Raw genomic sequence first — 12,182 nt, forward strand, 5'->3', positions numbered from 1 at the left:
ACCCCCTTTAAGGAACACTCTTTTTCAGAAGAAATTCAGACTGGTTTAAAGCTATACTTCGCGGTTGAATAATTCTTTAAAAATCAATACTTACAGTGAATGCAGTCAGATTGTTCCCGGTCAGCATGGTTGCGCAAAGTTTACACCAAAAAGCCAATACACTTCAACACCGTTATTTCGAACACCGATAATCCGAAGTCACCGTTATTTCGAAGTATTTTTTGGTCCCGATTTTGGTTCTTCTTTGTTTAAAGGGATCTTTTCACGCTTTGGTAAATTGACAAAATTGAAAAAAGTTGTTTCAGATTCGCACATTTTCGTTTAAGTTATGATATTTGTGAGGAAACAGTAATACTGAACATTTACCATGCTCTAATATAGCCATTATATGCATCTTTTGACGATTTTAAAACCTAAAAATTATAAAGCGTTGCAACGCGAAACGATTGAATAATTTGGAGAGTTCTGTTTTTGCCGTTAAATTTTGTGAAACTACGAAGATTGCTTATATAAGGTGTAAAATACGTCAGGAATATGTACACGGCGGAATAGCTCAGTAGGTTAAAGCGTTTTTACTTCAGGACTCTGGCAGGACTCCAGGGGTCACTGGTTCGAAACCTGCTCCGAGCAATGTTCTTTTCCTTTTTTAAATTTTATTCTTGATTTTTTACTGGAGCTTTTACGATCCAATGTTTACATATATCAATATAAAGCATTTAATGAATAAGTTAAAAAATGCCAAAATCTGTGAAAAGGCCCCTTTAATGTAAAATTTCATTGTTAATCCAAACTTTGTTAAACCGAAGAAATCGTTAATTCGAAGTGATTCTGTCGGTCCCAACACTATAATTTGCACCTAATTATCAATCTTTAATCCGAAGTCAAAACTGCAAAACACTGAGCGTAATTTCACACATTTGTCGTCTGTGCTATGCACTTCAAAAGCCGATAATTACACCTTTGTCGTCTGCGACTTAATCGGCCAGCGATCAGCGGACGCAGTACTTAAAAGATGAATCCAGCGACGACGACGAGGCCGACAACACAAGAATGAACATGATATCCAATCAAGGTGGAAGTGAATTGTTGAATGTCCTTGACAAATCGGAGAAATATGTTACATGCATCCAGTTTAGTGCTGCTAACGCCGATGTTCAGAGAGACATCACGTCTTATTAAAAAAAAGTTAATTCATTTCCGAAAATGTATATGTATTTACATGTATTATAATGTGCGCTGTTCATGGTATTTTATATGTTCTGTAATTAGAGAAAAATAAAAAAAGAAGAAAAAGAATCGTTTTATTCCTTCGTTTGTTACAAATAGAAATATATTGATATCTGACTAGTTTACGTTTTTAAGTAAAACCATTATTAATATTAGCGTGTAATCGAACCATGCGAATCCCACAACGTTTTATTTGTACAGAGTCAAAGAAGTCTTCTGTCAAATGTTTATTTCGAATAATCGTTAATCCGAAGTTTTTTTACGGTCCCGACGACTTCGAAATAACGGTGTTGAAGTGTATTTACTTGGGACAAAGTTCGCATAACAATGCGCACCTGCTATGTGAAATTTACAATTACAATTTCTGGTTCATTCACATTCTACTTTCGGAATAGATATGCTTTAGGAAAATGATTTTATGTAATGAAAAAGGGTCTAACTGGTCAGAAAATACATATTTTAACTACAGCTTTTTTGCACTCGTCCTGAAGGATGAGAGCCTAAGGGAAATTCACTTGTCCTTTCAAGATTTCATTCGTCAATACGAGCGGACAAGTAGAATTTTTGTCCCCTGGTCATAGGGTGTTTCCATCAAAAGTGAGTCCTTATGTCACCTGTTAGACAAAGCTATTTTAAAAATGCTTTGGACCATTGATTTTGGCCTATACTTGTGTCATTCATCCATATTAAATATATAAAAAAGTTCACAGTTAAGGTTCATGGGGGGGGGGGGGATAAAATTCATTAAAACTTCGCTTTGGTCTTTCTTCATTGAATGTGGTACAATATGGTCAAACTATATATCATTTTAAAGCTAAAGACGGATAGAATAACATAAACACATTTGTGACATTCAATATTTGTGTGCTTTATTCATATTTTGGTTTAAAACCAATACTTTTTTACACTAATTTACAAAATCTCAATCTAAAGTTAGGAAGGATATGCACTACCTTAAGTTGAATAAATACAAAGCTATATACATATACAAGGTCAAGTTAGCAACATTTCACAGAAAATTATTGTCATAAAACAAATGAGTTTTTATTCAACTGCCTTTTTTGGATAAATATCCTAAACATAGTTCTAAAAATAACTAAAACGTAACTACTTTTTAAAAATCCAAGTAATCCAATAATAAGAGTCACAATTCTATTTCAAAAGGCTGAACAATTTTGTTATTTACCTCTCAACCAATTGCAAAGTTTAAACCATCTCAAATTGAAATAGATTGCAGATGACAAATAAAATTGTAAAGGAATATAAAGAAATTGGCAAAACGATTGATTTTATATTTCGATTCCTTCTACCCATTTGAAAGCGTGGCCATCGCTGTAATCCGTAGAAAAACAAATCGGTCGAAACCACGTGCAGTGGTGAGAAAAGCGGGTATGTGTATACACATACCTGAGATAACACATACTTATTTTGACAGTTGGGTGGCAACTAGTAAAACAACTATTAACATTAATCAGCAAGAGATCGCACTAAATAACAGAAATGACCACGTAGAGATATCCTCACTTACCCTATTTCAAATATTTTTCCAGTTGAAAATTGTCCCCCACACGTCCTATTTAGTTATTTTGTATTGTTTTTCTGGAGCCGAAGTGCATTTCACAGAATATCCATCCAACTTCCGTTGTTTTCACTTTCGTTATTAAAAACTCCGTTTAAAAGAATTATTTCTACTTTTAGATTGTTAAAGCGATGTATTATTATATATTAACAATAGAATAGTATACCGTGATGAATTGAACGGAGTAACGTATCGATCTTTCTGTCAGTCTGTAAGCGTACTATTTTATGCGCAATAATAAAGTACATGTGATTCGACAACAATTGTAAACATTGGTGAAATGCTTCTTACATAGTTATTCTTTTGAGTGTTTATGAGGTCTGATCGTGAAGTTTGCAAACATCAACGGAAAGATTACAATCCAATGCATTTGTCATCGTCAACCGTTTGGAATGTCAATTAGGCGATGAGTGAGTTTTTAGCATGTTTCTTTCTATTTTATTAATTTAAAAATGGCTGCCCCCATGGTGATGAAATGACATGTGTTCGAGTTTTGATATTTCTAGATATGCAAACTTTTTTTACTATTTAAGCGTAACTTGCCCTCGTCAATGTCGATATTATTCACTAGTTATATAATTTTCCCCCGAAATACGTGGAATAAACATGATTCAGATTTTTGAAAATAATGTATATTTTAGTGTTAAAATCGCTTTGTATTTTGGTTGATTTTGTGGAGGTTATGATACGTTGATGTACACAATTGGTAGCAGTTTGAAGGAAAAACATCCATTAAAGCATATATGTATACATTATCAATGTGGCACTCTTCCTTTAGTCAAATTTGAGTTCAATGCTAGGGGTCCCACATTTTTCAAAATGAAGCCTCTACATGAACCTTAAATAATGAGTCCTTTAATTTAACCCAATATTCATAATGATAGCAGGAAGTTTGAAACCTCTTCAGCAGAACAGTAACTGCAACACCAGCAGTTGATTTGAGCATGTTACAGCCACAATTTAATTCTGGCTCTAACAAAAGTGTCCCAAAAACAGTTGCAACAACAGAAGCTTTAACGGTTAATTACAACAACACCATGTTTGAACTTGGCCTAGAAATTATCTAGACAACTTCTGACCAAGTTTGGTGAAGGTCCGCTGAGAACTACTCGAATAAGAGAGCAGACACAAATAGTGTGACAGACATACAGACTGACCGACCGATGGACAGTGCAAAAACTATATGCCGCCCGTTGGGGGCATAACAATTCTGCTATACAGAGATGGGTACTAAAGCCCTACCTGAAAATGACTAGTCATTTTGTGTTGAATGATTATCATTTATTTTGTATTACAAGGTGCCTGAACCACGTGACTTTTTCGGCTATGTGTGGGACAATCAGATGTAAACAAAACGTCGCTTCGGTAAACGTTTTTGATAATTTCTTCATTATTTCAAAACCATTTTCAAAAAAACAAAGACGAGTGCCCGGTCATTGTCAAAAGACACAACTTTGGAAAGTTTGCGCTAAATTAATTAAGTAATTTTTCCAAAAAGTGCAACCGCGTGCTTGAAAACACACGAAGTGAAATGCTATGTGTGGTATATTTTTTATTCCATCAACAAAAACGTTGATTACAATGTTGTCGAGGGTTTAAAAAATAGGGCGGACATTGTAATTCTTCATAGAGAAGCTACATACATTGTATGTTTGCGCAAATACATCTGATTCGGAGTGTGTGTATGAAAATGTAATGATTCTATGTGTGAGACAAATTTTTTTAATGCTATGTGTGGTATACAAACTAAACTAGAGAATCGAAAGATTGACATTAACGTCAATAATATTTAAAGACTGTCTGAATAACACAAGTTGGTCAATAAACATTGTTGGTAGTGTTTTGCGCGCCTTAAATATGATAATCCTACGTTCATGTTCCTCAAAATTATCATGATTGTCGATAACTTATATTCATATTTTGTTTACTTTTAGAATGCCATTTGTTTTCAGTGAATTGTTACTGCCAACTAATGCACTTGTTTAATACACAAAATCGTGTTTGTGCAAGATGTCATATGAATATTATTGCAACAAAACTACAAAAAGTGTTAGTTGTGTGTTTTTTAGCAGGAATGTGTAGGCATTTTTGACTGTTACACGATAATTATTAAATAAGCATAAAGAGATCATACAGCATTTTTAAACAAATAGACACTAGGATCAATAACATTTTTTCTGGAAAATCATGTATTTGTATCTAACCTATTTAGCTATCTGATATATCACGCATGCTATTTTTTTTAAGTTTAACAGTTTATTTCATTTGTATTTTGTTATTTTCAGGGAGATTAAAGTATTTTTGGAAGCACCTTCAAGAGACATACTGATATCTTGATCAATGAAAAGTTGTCATATACAAACATGTATAGTAAATGTTCCAAAGTTTAAATGACTGTTTGTTTTATTACCAGATGGTGCAAGTATTGCAGGGAAAGAAAACAATCAAAGTAAACATTACATAAAAATTTGATATTTCAACAAATGGAACAACACTATATGATTTAATGTTAATAACTTGGTGCAGTGGTAACAAGATCTTGCAGCGCCCTTTCATGACCGGGGCAAATGAGTATTTTTATTAAACATCTTAAACTATTTTCAGTTATTCAGATTTTATTTGAATCAGGGGTGTCAATTGGCCCAAATTTGAAATCCGGAAAATTAAGCCGTGGGATAAAGGGAAGAGAGGGCCCAAACCCCCGAGCCCTAGGTTATTGTTCTTTTTTTATAGTCTTTCTACAGTACAGCCAAAGCGGAACAAACATATTTCGCGATCCGCAGCGGCAAGGTGAATCGAGTCGATGCTGCGTCAGTCGTTGAAGCCGCGTCAGTAAGTCGCATTTCGCCGTGAAACTTTGCATCTGTCCGCCGAGGCATGCCGCGATCCGCGACATGATGCCGAGTCGATGCGCATCATGAAATAAAACATCTTTTAAAAAATATTAGTTACATGTAGTTAACAAATTTTGAAAGAACAATTATAATAATAATTAAAATCATAATAAATTTATTGTGCGCGGATTGTATTAGCATATACATGTAAGCATAGTTAATGTGTCTGGCCAATTAAGTTTGTTTCCCGCCCATAGTGTATGTATTTCACACATAAACAAGGTCGCGTAAATATGTTTTCGCACATACAAGTGGCCAAGGCTCCAGCATATGATGGATTTATAAATTAATTGCATGTTGATTTTGCTATTATATTTAAGCTGAGAAAATTAGCAGTTTGAAGCCACATCGATAATCAAGACGGTGACGACGTATTTGTTGTTTTGTTAATTATCAGCTTATTATAACTATTGTTTGAATGTGCGTATATAAACAAGTTCTATTTTGATCATATTATACAGTTAATATCGCTACTAATTAACCGATAATCTCGTATATTCCAATTTTGAAGCAAATGCTGGTAAATATTTACGATACACAAACATTCTCGATATTTCCTTTAGTATCAAATACATTTTGGCATTTGTTACTATTTATAGAGATGATGAAATAAAGTCTAATCGGGGCGTTTTTCCACTGAACACGCAATTTACGCCTGACCTGATGTTCATGTATTTATACAACATAAAATACACCCAAACTTTCCAAACGACGTTCTACATGTCTGCATAATTATCGCGCGCTTTTTATGAAACAAAGGATATTTTAGCACTGTTTATTTGACACTAGAATTTGCCAAAGGTCGCGTTAGCATTAAAATTCGGAAGTGTGTTTCGGATAACAAATTTAATAATGATAAGCGAACGAAACATTAACAGTTGCGCGTAATTAATTCTACGCTACACATACATGTATGTACATGTTGGTGGATATCTTTTCACTCGATCCGCCGCGTACGTATGCGGCGGATTTACTCCGCATAAGTACGCGAGGTAAATACAGACTCAGCGTCGATGCGCTGATTGATGCCGAGTGCCACGGCGATACGCCGCGTCAACACACAATTCGGCCGCCGCGTACTAATAATCTGGCCGTGGTGTAGCCGTAGATTTTGTTTGTGCCGCTTTTGCTGTACTGTAGGTGCAATTTCTGGTGAGTACAATGCGAAATATTATAAACCAAACCATCCATAACACCGCAGGTGTATTTGTCATTCTAAACAAATGATATTAAAAACTTCGAAATGTAATTAACAAACCAGCGTATCCGAAAACGACTGTCTGAAAACATGTCGTGATACATCATTTGCAAATGTAATTAAATATGCATATCGTTTGACTGCAGAAAATGAAAACCAGTAACCAGTAACCTAGCAAATACGCAGTCAATATATAATTTGATTAACATATTGTTTTAAAATATGATATTGCAGTGCTTTACTTTGCCAGTGCCTGCTCATGTCAGTGCCAGCCGCTTACCAATCAGAAATCAATAAATAAAATCGGTACCAAGCGCAAATGTCCGGAATGCCGACGATGCTATAACAATATTCGTTCTGAAATGATCCCGCACTAAAAGAATTTTGTCCCTACCCCCACCCGCCTTAAACAAACACATCGGATTTACATTCACCTCAAAATCAGCCCTGGACGGCTCAAATCCGGATTTCCGGAATAATCCGGAAAATTGACACCCCTGTTGAATTTAAGTAAATAAAGTATTGATGCAATTCAATGTTTGTTGGTATAATAACCCCCACAAGTCAAGACGTTTTGGCGATTATCATTTGTTATGACTTAATTGGAGCATTCATATGTTTGAATAGCAAGATTTGCAAATTCATAAATTGACTGATTACAATTTCTTTGTGAATACTAATGTACTTCTTTATGTATTTGGTGCTTTAATTTCTATTGTTACATGTGCATGCTAGTTATACAGTAATGTTATTATTAATGATGTGTTTATTTTGATTTATTTTGATATACTGAAGATATTCATATGTAGATAATATTGGAATAGACCACAAACAAGCATTATTGGATTCGAAGATGTTCATATGGAGATGATATTGGAATAGACCACAAACAAGCATCATTGGATTTAAATTGTTATTTGTTATGAAACACCTGTTTTATTAACACACATAATCAGATTTTATATTCATCTAATCAATTTTAGTAATAACATAGATACAAAACCCATAAATATACACACATATCAATACACGCACTTAGTTTTGCTTATGCAAAAATACATGTTAAATGGTATGTTTGCATAGTTAGTTGAAATAGCTTTCCATAAACATCACAGAATGAAGCGGGGTCCCTGTCTCTGTCACTGTGGTTTTGATAATTAACTTGCCACATATCACCTTCCGTGTGGTTTGATGGTGTTAATGTAGTTCTTACACAGCTTCGAACCTTAAAAGCGTTACAGATCGTTCGACTAATCCTTTTCAAGTCTGAAAAACAATAGAAGTAAAACCCATTTTAAAGCATGTGCTCTTATTTTCTTTGTCATTCATTAAAAAATGGACCAAATTCAATAATCAGGCAGAAATATCAATCATTATATTTATTTAAAAACAATAAGTTAAACAAAGAAATATTATATTTCAACATAACATGTATGCTTTTATAAGAATTATGTTCAGTTAAACATAAATTGTGTAACCATTACACGATTACTTCAGTATTCAATAATGTAACATTTGGTTAATTTGATATATTTTCAGGACAGACTAAAGTTTATGTTCTACATTCTTACAAAACTGTGTTCAGATTAAATGCAGAACTGACGGACAAATTCTTGTATACCACACATAGCATTTAAAAAATGTGTCCCACACATAGCAGTATAACATTTATATACACACACTCCGAATTAGATGTATTTGCGCAAACATACAATGTAAGTAGCTTATCTATGAAGAATAACAATGTCCGCCCTATTTTGTAAACCCTCGACAATATTATAATCAATGTTTTTGTTGATTGAACAAAAAATATACCACACACAGCATTTCACTTCATGTGTTTTCAAACGCGCGGTTGCACTTTTTGGAAAAAATACTTAATTAATTTTGCGCAAACTTAACAAAGTTGTGTCTTTTAACAATGACCGGGCACTCGTCTTTGTTTTTTTGAAAACGATTTTGAAATAATGAAGAAATTATCAAAAACGTTACCTGAAGCGACGTTTTGTTTACATCTGATTGTCCCACACATAGCCGAAAAAGTCACGTGGTTCAGGCACCTTGTATGAGTTGGTATCTTATTGTGTATGAGGTAATTATTATAAGTACAAATATATAAAATAAAAATAAGGAACTTACATGCTTTATTATATATATCATCAAATGTGCATAAACAATTCAACAAAATATAATACATTTCTACGTGGAGAAATAAAAACAAGTCAACATTTTGGAGCTTTAACCTGCTATACCTGCAAGTTAGGTTAGAGAGATGAGCCCAATACCAATAGGCTATTCATGTTCCAAGGCAATGCTGTATTGTATGCCCTGTTTACATAAAACGCACTTCGGGTTGTAAATTCTACCTGATACTGGAGTGGTGGTACGTAAATAAAAAAAAACTGCAGCAAAAATAAACACGCATTAAACCACTGTCAAATTATTCATGCTTTGATAGCTGGAAAAAAGTTTCAAGACAATACCTCATGACTATTATTGAGTAATTTCACTTTGTCCATATGTACAGATGGATGGTCAGAGGCAGAGATTAACATACAGAGTAATGGCAAACCTGTAACCTGTAAGATACTTTGTTACTATTATTGAGTAATTTCACTTTGTTCATATGTACAGATGGTTGACCAGAGGCAGGGATAAACATACATGTACAGAGTAATGGCAAACCTGTGACCTGTAAGATACTTTGTTACTATTATTGAGTAATTTCACTTTGTTCATATGTACAGATGGATGGTCAGAGGCAGGGATTAACATACAGAGTAATGGCAAACCTGTAACCTGCTTTTTATACTAATTCTCTTGGTCAATTATCCTGTCATCCCATTTTATATGAAAATACTGCTAGTTCAATTTGTATGAACTGTCACGGCTTTCATTATTTCTGTGGTAGTTAAACATGTTATATTAATGTGACTTTTTTTGTGCTAAGCCCTTTTTGATGTTTAAAATGTTGAACCACATACCTAATGTATCCATAGGAGTGGAAGGGTTGCTGTTCAACAAATGGACTAGGTTTTTATACCTGAGCAGAGTTTCTTTTAATTTTTATTTTAAATAATTTGTGTGTTATTAATTGAATGAAATACAGTATTTTGAAAATTAAATCTAAACAACAAAAGCTATACTGAGATGGGTACTAATGAGTATATGAATAAAAATAACTTGTCCATTTGTGCTGAAAAATGCTTCAAAATTGAGAATAAAAATGTTGTCAGTATTATATTCGCTAATGTTTAACATACAAAGCTTGATGGAAGATATATAAACAAAATGTTGAGATCTACAAAAATCATTTTTTTGGAAAACTTTCCATTCAGAATTTTTAGGTGTTATTTGGGAAAACATACTTTTTGGCAAGTATCTTCAGTTACTTTCCGAGACAGTGCAGGATCTACTTCAGCGGACATACAGACTGATGGACAAAAAGAGGGACATACAGACATAAAGATAAAGATCTGTAGGGTAAACCTATAGTCCCCGTAAGTAAAACTTGTAGCGAAATAAACATAAACATATATAAGACACTGTTTAAAGTTCGAACATCAAGGTTTTAAGTTCAGTTGAGCTAATTGCAATTTAAATTTCAATTCATGTTGTTTTTGTAATATCCTGAAGAATTGTTTATATAATTGCCCTTAGATAGCAAAATATTGTCAAATCCATTCATAGGCACAAAATTGTTCTTATTTACTGGTTCACAATGATAACACAAAGAAAGGATATTTGTTTGCTTTGGTAAATCATACATTTTAATTCATAAGCAATCAGAAAATTAATATTTTCCAATTGGCCCATGAGCCACAAGTAAACATTTTTTATTCTTTTTTCTTATTCTTATGATCACAAGTCATCCAAATGTAAAGTGTTTAGCGGGATCATAATGACAACAAATGAACGTAAAGCACATCATTGCACAGAAAAATGTTAAGGTTATTAATACTTCTTGCTTTTTTCACTGTTTAAAATGATGAGTTTCAACATTTCATTTAAAAATATTTTCCTATTGTTGTAATCATATTATAATGATAACTAAACAACTGAAGAGTGACAATATTAGTACCTGTGTTGATCAGATACACACTGAGGGCAGCACAGCTGTTTGTGCAGGTTGCAGAATTGGTCAATTTTATGTTCCTTATGAACATCACAAGTTTGTAGAAAATCCACCACCTTTTTTGAAACTGGCCATTTATCTATATCAACCCTTCCAATAGAATTATGTTTTGCGAACAATTTACCATGCAGATGAATACAGTTTCCACAATAAAATTGTTCACACTGTTTACAATAGAAGTCAGCACTGGTCTCAACAATATTCTGGTCTTCACAGGCATTACAAATATAGTCCTTCACTTCATTAGAACCGGGCTCAACTGAAGACTGAGAACTTGCTGCCATTTTGTATATTAACTAGTTTTAACAAAGTCACTTTCTGACACTATAATTACAAACAAATCTGCATCAGTATATAAACATATGATACATACATATATATTATATACTATTTATATAAGATCAACAATTACCACTTATAACATGACTCAGAAATTCTTATGTGAACTTGTAAAACCTTGTCCCACGTATAATCCTAAAAGCTCTTTGCGACACAGATTTGTGGGACTAGTGAACAGCATCACTACGTCACGATGTAAACTGTCATGTGAGAACATGTACAGTGTCAGTTTACTTTAAACCTACTGGAATGAAATTGTAAGAAGTGCATTCAATAAAATGCTAATTTAAACTGACTTAAAGCACATAATACATATAGTACAAATGACTGCCCAGGTTAACAAGAATGGTACATTTTATTTAAAACTAATTTCAGATGGGCTATGTTATGACGTTTGAACTTCAATTGTGGCTTTGACATGGGCCTTTATAAAGAATACTTGTTAAACAATACAATATAGTCACTACTCATAAAGAATGTAAAATTATGCCTATGCTAGCCAAACTCATTTTAAGGGACCTTTTCACGTTTCGGTCAATTGACTAAATTAAACAACAAGAGGGCCATGATGGCCCTGAATCGCTCACCTGACTAACCAAATACAATCACAACCCAGTTTTCATCAAGATAAACATTCTGACCAAATTTCATAAAAATTGGATGAAAACTGTGACCTATATTGTCTTCACAAGGTTTTTCTAATATTTGACCTATTGAACTAATTTTTGACCCCAGGTGATCCAAATACAATCCCAACCCAGATTTCATCAAGACAAACATTCAACCAAATTTCATGAATATTGGATGAAA

General features: G+C 33.5%; 1 protein-coding gene across 1 annotated transcript in view; it reads right to left on the reverse strand.

The window, feature by feature from the left end:
- LOC127866013 (uncharacterized) overlaps positions 1-11,557 on the reverse strand; it is a 189,062-nt gene extending 177,505 nt beyond the window's left edge. Inside the window, exon 1 of the mRNA XM_052406236.1 lies at positions 10,980-11,557. Within this exon, the coding sequence (XP_052262196.1) occupies positions 10,980-11,317 (338 nt within the window). The 5' untranslated portion in view covers positions 11,318-11,557. The remainder of the gene's footprint in view (positions 1-10,979) is intronic.
- Between the last annotated feature and the right edge of the window lie 625 nt (positions 11,558-12,182).

This window comes from Dreissena polymorpha, chromosome 1 (assembly GCF_020536995.1).
Source record: "Dreissena polymorpha isolate Duluth1 chromosome 1, UMN_Dpol_1.0, whole genome shotgun sequence".
Taxonomy (NCBI): Eukaryota; Metazoa; Mollusca; class Bivalvia; order Myida; family Dreissenidae; genus Dreissena; species Dreissena polymorpha.